Genomic DNA, 15666 nt, shown 5'->3' on the forward strand with positions numbered 1-15666 from the left:
ACTTTTGAACGGTAGTGTATATATATATATATGCTTTTCACGGCAGGGGTGCTTTTTTCTGCACGACACCAGCCAGTAGGTTTTATTGCCAGTTTTAAAGGAGCAGTTATGGCTCCCTCTAGTGACGGAATCAGTTACACACACAAAGTCTAACTTCCTCTTCTGACAGTTTTCTGTGGAAGTACACTCACATATGTCAAATATTTTTGAAAGAAAAAATAAGTAAGAAATAAAATTCAAATTAACAACAGCTGCACATAGAGAGCATTAAGAAGAAGAAGAAGAAAAACACCTCACCGCAGCTTCGGAGTTAACCCCCTTCACTTCATCCAACAGTGGAAAACAGACACCGGACTCAACTTGTGCCTGGAGCAGGCTGCACAAGTTGCTCCGAGCAGCTGTGGCATTTATTGCTCAGATCTGGTCCAGAGACTGTACAGTCCCTCTCAAAACAGTTGTGACAAAAAAAAAGAAAAGAAAAACTCATTCAAACACTTTCTTTTATCTTTCTCCTAATGCATTACCCCCGACGCTGCATCTCCTTCGTTGCTCCACCTCTCACACCATAAACATACTATCTCTTAAAGTGATAGCGCTATTCTTATAACAGCCATGATGTGATTTAGATTCAGTGTGTGTAGCGGTCAGTATGAGAGCAGATTCAGATTTATATTCACCTCACTAGAAAAAGAACTTCACCAAGCAAACAGCCGCAAAGGTACTCAGAATAACCACGAAAAAAAACACCAACACATACATGGACAGAATATTGTCTAAAGATGTACAAAAAAGAAGAAGGCAAAAAGGAATAAGTACTAGGTTGTGATGCATACATCACGCCACCAGGTGTCGCTGTTCTACTACTTTTGGAAGCACAAGCCTGCATGGAAAGGAAAGGAAAGGAAAGGAAAGGAGGGATCACTGTGTGCGCGAGTGAAGAAATTTATTTGCGTGATTTGTTATCATAGTCGCACCGACTGTCCTCACTTTTGAATACAAGTTTAATACTGAAGCCACTTTCAAAGAAAGTTTTTCTTTAGCCATTTCTTATCTCTTCCAAGCTCTATAATGCAGAAAAAACGTGCATGATTGTGTTGTGTTGCCAGTGCGTGTCTGTGTGTCTGTGTAGGCATGCAGGGATGGAAAGCGGACAGTTACAGTTAGGTAGGTAAGCAGGGTGTCGACAGGTAACCAAAGAAGACGGGACTACACCTTTACCGTATTTTTTTCTGCCACTTCCACTCTCGAGTTGAAGGTCCGTCTCCAGCTTTTCCTTGCGTGTTTACCCGTTTCTGTTGTCCTCGCCACCGGACTCCACCTCGGTGTTTACCTCGGCAGACGAAATGTCGGAGGAAAAGACGGACATTTCCAACGAACTGTTAGGTAAGTTAAAGACGTAGCGTTTCACTGCCCTCGTCAGCGAAGTACTTGTTGCTTTGTTAACCTAGAGACTTTAAGTTAAAAAGTGATCTCAGTAGTCAGCTAAGACTGTACCAGGTTATGGTACATTTAGACGATCAAAAATGCCACAAGTCATTAACGCAACTTTAAGAGAATTTAAACGTTTTAATGGGGCGTATTTTTGCTTTGAAATATTACTGAATTGCAACCACTCACTATTTAGTCGCTAAATATTGCCTTAAAATATCTAAATAGTTTATATGTAGCCTGTTGAGAAGCTGAAGCTTTATAAATGAATCACAGCACTCACTGCCTCAATAGCTGACTTTCGGAAGGAACACTCACTTTTTTCTTTCTTTCATTTTTTATTTTTTGTACATATTTTCTGCTCTGTGGCTGCATGTATACGGAAAAGTTATTTTTATGCCCTAAGGGTTTGGTTGGCTACCTGAGTTTCTACTCTGCCACTTCCTTATCTGAAGTGGGGGATAGAGGGCTTTGGGAGAGGGGTGTGTCCTGCGAAATTCCTTTGGATTGTGAGATATTATCAACACAGACTGCCTGGATCACTGAGCGTCAAAAAGAACAGCAAATCTGCAATTTTGCAGGAGAAAGTAGCCTAAACTGTTGACTTTAACATTAAATGTATTACTGGTGCTGCAAAGGTTGTTAAAATCCTGTGCTGATAAGCTGGAGTTTAACTGACCTTTGGAGACTCATATTGGACTAAAGCTGTTTGTATCTGCTATTTTTGGAACAGTGTTTTGTTGTATGGAGTTTAAATTAAAGATACAAACGACAGTAGGTCATAACTCCTTTAAGTAGGTGTCTTAAAGTTAGCAGCAAAAGATGAAAAATAACAGGATCTAGGCACGTTTCTGTATATCCAAAACTGTCATTAATGATTAAATTAAAGTCATTGCTGCTTGATGAAGCTGGCTCATAACCCCGTGCTCTCTGTTACGTTGTCTGCAGCCCAGTCTCACACAGTATGCCACTGAGTGATGAATGGGGCTTTTTGTTGTCAGCCCTGCTTCTGGTTTTTATAGGACAGAGTGACCTGATGCAGCTCATCTTCAGCAGTTTAAGAACTAAAAATAAAGGTTGACAGGTCTGCCCTGATTCTTAGACTAATGAAAAGAGAGTATTATATTATCAAATATGAAGGTATAACAAAGAATTCTTTTTTAATTTTTGTTTGTCATTAATAGGTTTAGATTAATCTTTTGTATTATAATCCTAATCAGGTAAAAAAACCATTTTTTTGCCCTTGTGATTATTTTTTATATTTAAAGACATACACTGTTGCCCCTGGCCCCTGGAGAGTTGTGCTTCATGGCTGTGTGCTCTGGCTGAGTCCTTCTTCTGCCTTCTTCTGGGTGTTTGGATGGTTGTTCCTGTGGTGGGCTTGCTGTGATCTGTGCTATGAAGTGGCTGCTGGTGCACCACTCCAATTTTACGTGCACAATTGTGAGCCCTGAACTGATAATGTGAGAACTTAGTGCAAGCTTTCTTGAGAAGTAAACAGTGGGCTAGCTGGGGCTTTTAGTCACTCGTTTGGTCATGCAAGCAGGTGTTTACCCCTAGCCACCAGCCCTGAGTCCAGCAGAATGAGTCAGACCAGGGGCGCCCAAAGTCGGTCTGACTCAAATTAAATAGATCCAGGCTGTTGGATCTATTTCATCTGAGTCAGGTGTGTTGAAGCAGGAAACATTGAAAATCTGCAGGACGCGGCCCTCGAGGACCGACTTTCGACACCCTTAATTTAGAGACACCTTAGTAAAAATGGTGGCACAAACAGGCCGCTGCCATATATATTGGCCCACAGCAAGTAGATATAAATGGCTCAGTCTAAGAGTATAAAAAGTATTATTTAGTTTATTAAATTAGACACCAATAGAAACTGTTTGCAATTATATAATCACATTTTTCTGTCATTGACCTTTGATTACACACTGCATCTTTAAGCTGACCATCTCCAACATCTAACCAACTGGTTGGTTTTGTGTAGACTCTCCTTGTTTTGTAGAAAGACTCCTAAATTGTTGGTGCATGACCACTGAATCCTTTAATCTGACCCGTATTTCCTGGCACTGTTGGTAGGATAATTTGTTTCCTGTCAGTTCTGGTGTGAGGCTTCTTTGGGTAGGACTCTTTCTGACTTTTGAATAAAAATAATTGGCAAAACTCAAGCTATTCTTGCCTTGTGGTAGAGTTCTGCCATCTATAGGTATGTAATCTATGATGTTGGGGTAACATATGTCAATGTAACATCAACATAAGGGCCACAAGTCAGTGATTCCCAGTAGAAAATTGCATTGTGATGAACAGTTTACTGCACCTGTTTGTGCTTTTAATGTCGTGACTGATCTAATTGATGGAATTGTGGGGTCTTGGAGCCATGTTTTAAATAGTTTCAGAAGCTAGGGAGGTTTCATTAAATCAGATATTTTAAGCTGAGTCTTCATGAGCAGATTATAAGCTGTGAGGGCTCAGTGTTTCAGTTTTTACTTGTCACAGGTTCTTACTATAAACTAATCAGGAAATGCTTGGTTCTCGTATGAGTGAGTTGGATGCAGAGAGAAGCCCATGTGTTTCTGATCAGCCCTTACGCTGCCTCATGCTGTAATGTTTTGGTCCTTCTCATGACCTCATCATGTGTCTGGGTGCAGACAGGAGGGGAGCAGCATGATGTCATGAAGGCAGGCCATCTCTCTCCTGCTCATTTGTTCTGTCTTTTTTTGCTGTGCATATTCTCATGCACTTTTCTCACCTGCATTTCACCTCTTCTTTATTACCATGTTTTTCTTTTGATCTCCTCTGCCACCTTACGCATTCTTCCTTCTGTTCTTTCTGTATGTTGCTTAATCTTAACAACTCCTACTTCTTCACCCTCCCCCTCTTTTTCCATCCTTCCCCCAGATTTTCCCACCACTAAAGAAATAAAGGTTTATCATGCCTCTGGGGCCTTTTACAGAAAAACTAAATGATTTGCTTTAATTTTTGCATATATTTTCCATCAATAGAAAAGGTTGTAAAATGTAAGATATACTGTCATTAATAGTTTATAGTTCTCGCTATACATTTAAATGCTGCAATATAAAGTTAATAACTGGTTTTATCAGTGTGATATTAAAACTAATTACAATCAGCACATTTATGTAGGGTTACATGAAGCAGACAATAAAATAAATATCTAAAATGTTAATTTTTAACATGCAACCAACAATCATAGAAAAAGAAGTTTGCGGTCTTTCTTTTAAACTCTGGTTAAGACAGCACCAGGTACAAGATTTGTTCTTTTTCGCCTTGTCTCGCAAGGTTTCTTTGACAATAATTTTATGTACCTATATTGATTACGGCATTGCGCAATGTAGCCTGAAGTACTGCCTTCTGACAACAGTACAGTCTAGTTTCACTCTACGAACAGGTGTGATGCACATTTTCTATAAAGAGACATTTCAGAAGCTTCAGATACTTACAGTTTTAACAGAAAAGTAACAATAGTTATTTTTTTAAAGTGCTGATTTGAACTAACTCAGTGTTTCTGAATCCTGGTCCTCAGGGCCACCTGCCCTGCACGTTGTAGAGGTAACTCTACTTTAACACACCTGAATGAAACGAATGGCTTGTTAACAGGCTTGCAAAGAACTTCATTAGGAAATTCATTAATCTGAATCAGGTGTGTTAGAGTAGGATCGCATCTGAGACGAGTAGGGCACGGGGTCCTGAGGACCTGGATTGAGAAACGCTGGACTAACTTGTATTTTTTTTTTCTATTTTATCACTGAGGAACAAAAAGGAGTGGACTAACATTCACTGAGCTCCATCACAGTATGTCATAAATTAGACTTTGTCACAAAAGATTAATATACTTTCATATATAAAATTGTAAATACTGGCCTATAGGTGGTTTACAGTATGTAAAATGAATGAACTTACCAATCATGAGCCTGTTTAAAGAGTTAGAGAAAGACAAAGGCCGAATCACAGTCTATCTCTACTTGGGCCTCCTCCCTGTATTTTGCACTCTAGAAGGTACAGCAGATGCCCCTTTTACTTTTGGGGCTTACGTTACAATGATCATTTATCTATCTGAATGGCCCCCAACACCCCCGCTGAAGTGCACATCTACTTTGACTTGTTAACCATGAGAAAAGGTGCACCTCACCCTAGCAAAAATTGAGAGATTAAAGCCTGGTGGGAGGGAACTGAGATTGGGCCACATTCACTTCCACTTAAATTCACTCCCTTAGTTATCACATGACATGTAGTGGCCACTTCTGTTTGTGGCACAGCTAGCTGAATCCTGAACAAGAGTACAATGCTGCTACAGGCAATCAATCCTTCCATCTGAAGCCCTGTGTCTATTGTGTAATAATAAGTTGTAATGTGAGCCCTCCAGCTGCTGCTGTGTTAATTGCTCTATGTTGTTCATCCTTTTCTTTGCTCTGTGATCTAGAGAGTGTGCGGGAGGCGGTGGGTCGGAGCGTGAAACTGACCCTGAGGCGCAAAGTCCAGCTGGAGGTCAAAGGTGACAAAGTGGAGAACAGAGTACTGGTAAGAGAGACTCATTCAGATTTCTTATCTAGATACTGTAATGTGAATCCACTTAGATCCATGTTTTCCTAAATTATTTATTTTTATCTTATTTATTGTATTGATAAATGATTGTAAAATGTTCTGCATGATTGGCAAAGTGTTGTTCCTAATGCAAAACCATCCAGTGAAGTTGTGTTGATGTGGGCATGTTGCTACAGGAATAGTGAGAAGGTGCAGTTAAATATGAACCAGGAAGTGCAGACACTAAGACACGTCACAGCCGTTTATTTTTCTAAGGCAAGGCTTTGATAGCCTGAAGTTTATTACCATGACAATAATTTATTATCTTCCATCTTAAGTGTGTACTTTGTAATGAAAAGAGTTAGTAATATTCTACATGGTAAATATAAATTAACGCAGAGGGGATGTGTAATGGGAATGTTTGAGTACATCTACAATACAGTGAATAAAATGAGAAGTTTGTTTCTCCCCTGTAAATATTTATCATGCAATATTTAGCATTTGTGTGAGTTTGGGCAGTAGTGACTAAATCCTCATGTGTTTTGCATCTACAGGACCTGAATTAAAAGTTTGTTCAGAATTTTTGTAGGATGCAGCTTACAGTCCTGTTTGAGTCACAGAATTAGTTCTTAGATGATAAACATGCTAGAAAAAGTCAGAACAAGCTTCAAATTCAGGTTGTGTGGACTAGAAATAATGTTGTTCATTTCCTGCCTCAAATGTCGTCATAAACAAATTTAGGTGGATGATGATGATGAAATAAGTTAAGTATTCTTCTCATAACAAATGTGGCTAATAAGGAGGAAACAATGCTCACGTTCACATCTTACTGGCTCAGCGCAAAAGCTGGAGATAAAAACCTCAACAAAGCAGAAATAAAGTGAGAAAAAATTAAAATAGAAAACACTAAAAAAAATAAAGGGATGAACTAAATAATAAAAAAAGAAAAATTAATAAATTAATAAAATATTCATTTAAGACAAAAATTAATAAATAATCAAATGTGAAAATGTCTTAGTCCTTATGTTTTCTTATGTATTAATCTTTTTATTTATGTATAATTATGTACACACTTATTTATTACTTGAATTATTTGCCTTTATAGTTGCACATTTTAAATAATTGTTTGTTTTTTGTGGTGCTTCCATGATTTCTTATAGATCAGTGCTGCCCTTCAGACTTGCAGCAAAGAGGAAAATCTTTCTTTTATCATATAGATTTAGTGGTTTTTGTTCTATCATTTAGGAATTTAAGTTGCATCAGTACAGCTTGTCACATTCTCCCCGAGAAGCGAGCAGTTTGATCTTGTTCTCAAGGCCACAAGAGTAACTGGTACTTTCAGTCCCCGGGGACTGGGGACCAGTCAAAACACAGTTCATTACTCCTTTTGAAGACAGCCCTATTCAGAGATGCCACTTTGTACTGGTCTTGGTTCTAATGTTTAATTTGTGGTTTAGGAGTTGGGAGCTTTGGTTGTGCCACATTGAGGCTGCATGTGGTTGTTAAATAGTTTAAATGACTGCAGCTACGGTAGCTCAGTCTGAAAGAAGCTGCTGTTGTGAGTCATGATGTTAATACTTCCTTTTCTCTCCAGGTCTTTACCTGTCTTACAAGTTAACTGGTAAAATGGATGCAGAACCGTCTCAGCTCTGTACTTCAGAAGCAGTGACTCATGTTGAAACATTCACTCTTTTGATAAGTGGCTCAAATAACAAACAACACATTATATGATGTGGCTAATTGTAAGATAAACCTGGTGAATTGGGGTCTAAGTCATTGTCATAGTTCAGGTTCATGCCAAGTTCTCTGTAGCTGGGGGTACATTGTAATGTTCAAATAGGAAAGGACCCTCCCAAAACAGTTTTTTTTTTTTTTGTGTGTGTGTGTGTGTGTGTGTGTGTGTGTGTGTGTGTTTTCCCTTGCTTTGATTAAAACAGCCAATTCCAAGCCATGGATAACAGCTTCAGACCAAAAACAGAACAGTTTGTAGACCGAGGTGATTACAAGGAATCTGGTAACCTCCCAGCATCCACCGGCTGTCAGTCCTTTCCTTTTGTTCTTTTTTTTCTCTTTTGTTTTGGGGGTTATAATGGAACATTTACCGATATATTCAGCAAGACTTGAAATGGTCTGAGGTCAAATGTGGACTGCTTATCTGGATTTTGAGGATGCTTTTTAGACTGTATGAATAGGTAAAAGCAGAGCACATTACAGACTCTCTTGCTGAGGAGCGTGGGTGTTATTGTTGCAGGGTATGTGGTTTCATGTGACTACAGGTATGTGGAATTATATCTCAGATGTGGGTGAGTGAAATTGGAAAAAAAGTAGATATAAGGAATAAAAAAGACACCTTCTGGATTAAGCTTTTTGATCTCAGTCAGAAAAGTACAGTAACACACATCTCTTAAAATTCCATAAGTTTAACTCATACAATATCTTCCCTTTATCCACATACCACAGTTCTGCAACTCCTGTCAAGACTTGACTAATGCAGCCCACTGACGGCTACACAGTGTCGGGACTCAAACACACACACAAGCACACACAGGGATGTGCACTGCATTCCAGGGCTGTATTTCATACATTTGTATTTCATAAGAAACCCATGCAATCATTTCTTTAAATGAGCAAAGTTACACAAAATCTTTCAGAATTATGTCAGACGGATTAGTTTTCCATTGTGTAAATAAACATTTAATGAAAAACTATTTTGTAAAGCACATTGAGGAGAAATAAAAGTTTTTCAATGATTGCAATCTTGATAATTTGGCTCAAGTTGGTTGATTCTCTGTAAACCCTAGAGACGGCTGTGAGTGAAAGTCCCAGTAGATCCACAGTCTCTGAAATCAGATCAGACCATCTGGGAAGCTGCCATGTGATTGGCTATTGCTTTTGGTGTTATCGAGCAATATTGGATCTATTTAAAAGTAAGAAAGTGGCCAGTGAGTGTATGTACAAGTATATATGCTCTTTTTTTCAACCAGCAGTCAAAATTTGTACATTTTTAAAAAATGTATCTAGAAAATTAAACAATTACCAAAACTGATTTCTGTTAAAAGTATTTATTTATAAATTATTTATAAACTCCTTTATAAATGCGGTTTCCAGACACATTACATTCTCTATGTCCAAAATCTGTTTTTAAAAAATCTGAGCTGTTTACAATAGAAACTGCTAGTGGTGCCCTTGAGCCCAGTTTGCCTACGTAGACTCACTCACATGAATCTGCCCTGCTCACGTCTGCCAAGCACCTGAAACAGGATGTTTCCAGACGTTTTAAACTAGAACAGGTTGTTTGAATGTCGTACTGTCTGTCTGTCTCCATAATTCTCACCCTCAGGCGAGCCAATATCATAGCCAGTTTTCTGATATTGCCATGAATCTGAGACTTCATATCTTGTCTGCTGTAACTGGCCTTAAGCAGACTTGACCTGGAGAGACTTTGCTCAGCTAAACAATTGGTTGCTGCACATACCACAGCTGGCTCAGCCTCAGTGCACTTTCCCTTCAGCCCCCTCCCCCTCTTGCTTTTAACATCTTTGCAGGAAAAAAAATGTGATGAGGACCTTTTAACTTTCAACATTTCAGCTGTAATTCTGCAAACATCTCAGACACTTGGGGTGAGAATAAGTTACTAATTTTTGTCAGCTTTTGAGCAGACATAATGTGCACTCACTCTCTGCTAGAACAAAGGTTCAACACATGGTGGAGGATAATATATATTATTAACCCTCTTAGAGAAAAACTCACACAAGAGGCCATCACTCCTTCTAGCTTCTTTGCAAGAGAAAATAGGCAAAGCTGTTGGGATGTGAGGCTCGGAGGGACTGATCCACACACATAGTCTCAAAATTAACTAGTTTTTATTATTTCTTTTATCTTTAAATGGAATGGTTCTTTCATTCATTCATTTATTTATTTATTGTCTGATCTGTTAAGCAATAAAAGACATAAATTGGTGTGTAATACTGTGAGAATAAAAACTTTTAACTCAGTGTTGAATGTTTTTATTGACTAAGACATAAACTTAGCACAGCTCATTCACAGCTGCTCTTTACAGTCAGACCTGTTTGAGCTAGTTCATGCTTCATGCACTGGAACCAGAACATGTGGAGGAATGGTATGTTCAGCAGTCCGTCCAGATTCTGCCTACAGTAATTGGATCATAGAGTCGTAGTGTGATTAAAGCTGTTCAGCAGGGTAGCAACTTTTGGTGGAGGCAGTATGATGGTGTGGGGCACCCTCTCCCTCATTGGAGAAACAAGGTTTGCCATCATTAGAGACAGTCTCGATTCAGAGATATGTCAAGATGAGATTCTGCAACCAGGGGCAATCCATTATCTTCACAGTCTTGGAGCAAACTATCCTCCAAGATGAGAATGCAAATTTTGTTTGATCTATTTTAATAAATTCTTATATCTTTTTATTGTGGGATCATTATCAAAATAATTCAGTAATATTCAGTCCTGTGATTTAGACTTTCCATTTTAACAATGTCTCTGTCTCCATGTCGACAGGCTTTGGCATCACACCGGGCCTATCTGTTGACAGCACGGGTCCCTTCTAAGGTGAGTAAACCTAAATGTGTGTGTTATGAAACATGAATTTCATTCATTCTCTGCTGTTAAATGTTGTTTCCTCTGACTTTTATTTGCTGCTTTATTTATTTATCTATTTATATTTATTCTTTTTTTGGTACCGAATTGCTGATTTTATGTTGACACGCTAAATTACAACATCTTAAACCTTCCAAAAATCTGCTTTTTAGGATCTGTTTGCTTAAGGGCAGACTTGCAGGCCAGCTAAGATGACTTTAGACTCACAGTAGTTTATAATTCATCAAAAATTAGAACACTGTACTGTACTGATAACATTTTATCTCCAAATTATCTGTTAAACTGTAGAGAGAGGGAATTTTGTATATTTCTTACCAAGAATGGGTTAGTTTATTTCTCTGTGCTCTCAGACTTCTTTACCCAGTCTATTCAGCTGAAGTCCAAACCCGCTGATGTTCTCTCGATCATCTTTACCACCTCACGAGTCTCTAATGATGTGAAAGTTGTGTCCTATCAGGTTGCATGCTGGGACAGGAGCACCATCTTGAAAAGACTGTGCTCACATTTCCCCTGCATGCTGACATTGTTGTTTGGGCAGTTTTTGCTTAGTTTGGCTGAAATCTGTCGAATCTGGTGAAGAAGGGAGGAGATGAAATTTCATGCAATGCTAAGTAATAAGCCGGATTTGCAGTCGTGTATGTTTTTTTGTAGGGGGAAAGGAGGGGCTCATTTATTAAAGGAATTATAATATTTCCATCTATATTTTCTTGTAAGTGGTATGAAATGGGATTTAAAAGTAGTTAAATTGATAAGGAAGAATCATTTTAATCTTGAAACAATTAGTTTTGAGGCTGATCCTTCTGTTTGAGTACAGATACATTATCGTGAAGTCAGAATTCAGTCTAGAGGATCTCAGGGCAAACAAGATTATAAAATGGCATCTAAAGATTGCATTTTATATTTTTTATACTTTATATTCTCTATAGTTTCTCTCTCAAGAACAGAAATTAAGATGTGGTTGTTTTATCTTTAACTTCCCAAACAGGAAGAAGAAATGCATTTTTCTTGGAGTATTTTCAGCAACAGATTGACTCACGTTTGCCACAGAATATTAGGTGTAGAAATGTGGTGTCTGTGGGACTACTTTGTGTTCCTCATGAAGCAACATGTGACTCAATGCAAGTCTGGGCAACAGTTGAGTTAGAGTAAGATACATTCATCTTTAATTATTAGTCTCTTTATGGATATAAACTTGTGCCAATAGAGAGACCCTTCTAACCTGCTTCCTGTTTATAACACTTTTCACTAATCTCTATTTTTGTCCTTCATACCAAACTGAATAAACACACATTAGTACTATGTTCAGATTTCTATATTTACTTCTTCTCTGCTCCCTGGATGTCCTAAAATTGTTGCATGTGTTTCCCCTTTATGCTAGCTCTCTAACTCAGTCACTATGTCTCTCTACCCGGATGAGAACAGGTCCCGCCACATGGAGATATTTGATAGTTTTACCCACAGTGCAGCTGTAAGAGCACAGCCTGTGGGAAAGGAAAACAGTGACAGGAAGAAAAGTCCAAGCCAGAGGGCTAGAGGCAGATACAGAGAAAAAACAGTGGAATGAGTTAAAAGTTAAAGTAAAGTAGTTTTTTTCCTAGAAAAATCAAAGAGAATCGTAACTGCCATAAAACTGAAACAGTACAAAAGACAGAATGTTGTTTTAGTATTTTTAAGATTTTTAACCCATTTACAGAAAAACAAACTTCAGGTAAAAGTAGTTATGATCACCTTTGAAAATGAGTTCCTGTTCTAACACACGTTTCAGCTGAAGCCCGAACTTTTAAACTTGCTCGATTTAAGCTTGATAAGCAGTTTTTGCAGAAATTACAAGAGAAGTCAAGCGCTGGATAAACGCAGCTCTCAAATTACTGATGCCATTTCCTTTTTCTCAGCCACTATTTTAATGACACACTGGTATCTTTCCAGGGTTTGTTACTTACAGTGTGTGAGTCAAACCAGACGACTTATAAATAAGTGGGAAAGTCTGATGCAGAGGGAATCTGGATGTTGAACTAAAACACTCTGTGGATGCGAGACACTTGGTTTAGGAGATTCTGTTGCCATTAAGTGGCTGTGAAAAATGACTGTGGATCCACAACTCGAAACAAATCCTGGCTGATGAGTTTTCAAAGACTTTCATAAGATAGATAGATAGATAGATAGATAGATAGATAGATAGATAGATAGATAGATAGATAGATAGATAGATACTTTATTGATCCCGAGGGAAATTCAAGCATCCAGTAGCATATACATACATTAAAGGTTAGTACTTGACATTAGGGGTTAGTACTTAAGCATAACTAGACTAATTTAAAATTAAATAGAGGCAACGGTAGATAAAGAAGACCATTATTATGGTCTATGTACATATATACTGTACAGGTGATCAAGTATGTACATATGTTGACGGTGGTAGCCAAACAAGGTGCATGAGTGAAAAAGTGCAGGATGTGCAAAAACTGCTGAGACAGTGTTAACAGAATGGGATAAGAGCAAATGTGCTTCCAAATGAGAAAAAGGCACATGTCCATAAAAACTATTCAGACTATGGTTGTGGTTGTGACCCCTGCGCCCTCAGCGAGATGTTGTACAGCCGGATGGCCCGGGGTACGAAAGAGTTTTTGAGTCTGTTGGTGGAGCAGGTCAGGGACAGTAGTCTGGGGCTGAACACACTCCTCTGCCTGCTCAGAGTTCTATGCAGAGGGTGAGAGGAGGAGTCCAGGATGGTCAGGATCTTGTCCAAGGTCCTTTTTTCTGCCACTGAGACCAAAGAGTCCAGCTCTGTGCCCACCACAGATCCTGCCCTTCGGATCACTCTATCCAGCCGTGCTGCGTCCCTTTTCTTTATGCTGCCTCCCCAACACACCACAGCATAGAAAAGGACACTGGCCACCACAGTCTGGTAGAACATCAGCAGCAGTTTCTTGCAGATGTTGAAGGACCTCAGCCTCCTTAGAAAGTACAGACGGCTCTGTCCTTTCTTGTGGATGGCGTTGATGGTCTCTGACCAGTCCAGTCTGTCATCAAGCTGCAGTCCCAGATACTTATATGAACTGACCGACTCCACCTCCACACCCTCTATGGAGACGGGCGTCAGGTCTGATCTGTTCCTCCTGAAGTCCACCACCAGCTCCTTGGTTTTGGAAGTGTTCAGCTTCAGGTGGTTCGCCCTGCACCAGCCAACAAAGTCTTCCACCAAACTCCTGTACTCCTCCTCCTGTCCATCCTTAATACATCCAACTATGGCAGTGTCGTCTGAGTACTTCTGCATGTGGCAGAGCTCAGACTCATACTGGAAGTCTGATGTGTAGATTGTGAACAGGACAGGGGAGAGCACAGTGCCCTGTGGTGCTCCGGTGCTGCTGACCACAGTGTCAGATGTGCAGCCACCCAGCCTAACGTACTGTGGTCTCTCTGAGAGGTAGTCCACAATCCAGGAGACCAGATGTGAGTCCGCTCCCATGTTATGCAGCTTGTCTCTCAGAAGAGTGGGCTGGATGGTGTTGAAGGCGCTGGAGAAGTCGAAGAACATGACCCTCACAGCGCCGCTGCCACTGTCCAAGTGAGTGTGTGCCCGGTGAAGGAGGTACAGGATGGCGTCATCCACCCCCACCTTTGCCTGGTAGGCAAACTGCAGGGGGTCCTGGGCGTGTTGAACCTGGGGTCTGAGGTGGTGGAGCATCAGCCGTTCCAGGGTCTTCATCACATGTGATGTTAGAGCCACCGGCCTGAAGTCTTCTGGTTGACTCGCGTGTGGCTTCTTGGGGACTGGGACGAGACAGGATGTCTTCCACAGGGTTGGAACTTTCCCCAGACTGATGCTCATGTTGAAGACCCGCTGGAGGGGATCCCCCAGCTCAGCAGCACAGGCCTTGAGTAATCTCGGGCACACCTTGTCCGGACCTGCTGCCTTACCAGGGCGAAGCCGCTTCATCTCTCTGCTGACTTGCTGACCCGTGATGGTGATGGGTGCTGTGGCGCTGCCTGTGTCCTCCTGCTGGCTGATGATGATGGGTGGTGGGCGGGTTGGGAGAGAGGGGGCGTTGTTGAAGAACTGGTTGAACTGGTTTGCTCTCTCTGTGTCCCCTTCTGCTGTGCTGCGGTTCTTCTTGCAGCCTGTGATGGTCTTCATCCCTTCCCAGACCTCCCTCATGTTGTTCTGCTGCAGCTTCTGCTCCACCTTCCTGCTGTAGGACTCCTTGGCCTCCCGCAGGCGAATCTTGAGCTCCCTCTGTACCTGCTTCATCTCCTCCCTGTTTCCATCTTTGAACGCCCTCTTCTTTCTGTTGAGGACCTCCTTGATGTCGCTGGTAATCCAGGGCTTGTTGTTGGGGAAACAGCGCACAGTCTTAATAGGGAGAACAGTATCCCTGCAGAAGTTCACATAGTCTGTGAAACAGTGAGTAACCCCCTCAATGTCCTCACTGTGTGGCTCAATGAGTACATTCCAATCTGTGGAGTTGAAACAGTCCCTCAGAGCCTCCTCTGCCTCAGGGGTCCACTTCCTGAAGGAGCGGGTGGTTGTAGGCTGCCTCTGTACTTTTGGCTTGTACTGAGACTGGAGATAGACCAAGTTGTGGTCGGACTTTCCCAGTGGGGGGAGGGGTATGGCGGTGTATGCATCCTTAGTGTTTGCATACAGGAGGTCTATTGTCCGGTTCTGCCTGGTGGGGCAGTTTACAAACTGATAAAAGTCCTGCAATGTATTGTCCAGTGTGACATGGTTAAAGTCCCCAGATATTAGGACGAACGCGTCTGGATGTTGTGTTTGCAGCCTGGCAACGACGGATTGAATGACGTCACACGCGGTGTCAGCGTGTGCCCGTGGAGGAACGTAAACAACAATGGCGATGGTGTGGGAGAACTCCCGTGGCATGTAGTATGGTCGGAGACTCACCGCTAAAAGCTCCGTGTCCTGGTTGCAGACAGTCTCCTTCACCGTAACATGCCCAGGGTGGCACCATCTGTTGTTCACATACAGTGCGAGTCCTCCTCCTTTCCTCTTGCCACTGAGCTTACAGTCCCGGTCCGCTCTCACCAGGTAAAATCCAGGTAGTTCCACGGTGGTATCGGGCGTGCTGCT

At 40.9% G+C, this 15666-nt stretch overlaps 1 protein-coding gene across 1 annotated transcript in view; it reads left to right on the top strand.

Moving 5' to 3' along the window:
* The first annotated feature begins 938 nt into the window (after positions 1-938).
* LOC121656679 (F-actin-uncapping protein LRRC16A) overlaps positions 939-15666 on the top strand; it is a 36782-nt gene continuing 22054 nt past the window's right edge. The window contains exons 1-3 of the mRNA XM_042011796.1: positions 939-1383; positions 5864-5961; positions 10482-10532. Of these exons, the coding sequence (XP_041867730.1) occupies positions 1344-1383; positions 5864-5961; positions 10482-10532 (189 nt within the window). The 5' untranslated portion in view covers positions 939-1343. The remainder of the gene's footprint in view (positions 1384-5863; positions 5962-10481; positions 10533-15666) is intronic.

Source organism: Melanotaenia boesemani, chromosome 17 (assembly GCF_017639745.1).
Source record: "Melanotaenia boesemani isolate fMelBoe1 chromosome 17, fMelBoe1.pri, whole genome shotgun sequence".
NCBI lineage: Eukaryota > Metazoa > Chordata > Actinopteri > Atheriniformes > Melanotaeniidae > Melanotaenia > Melanotaenia boesemani.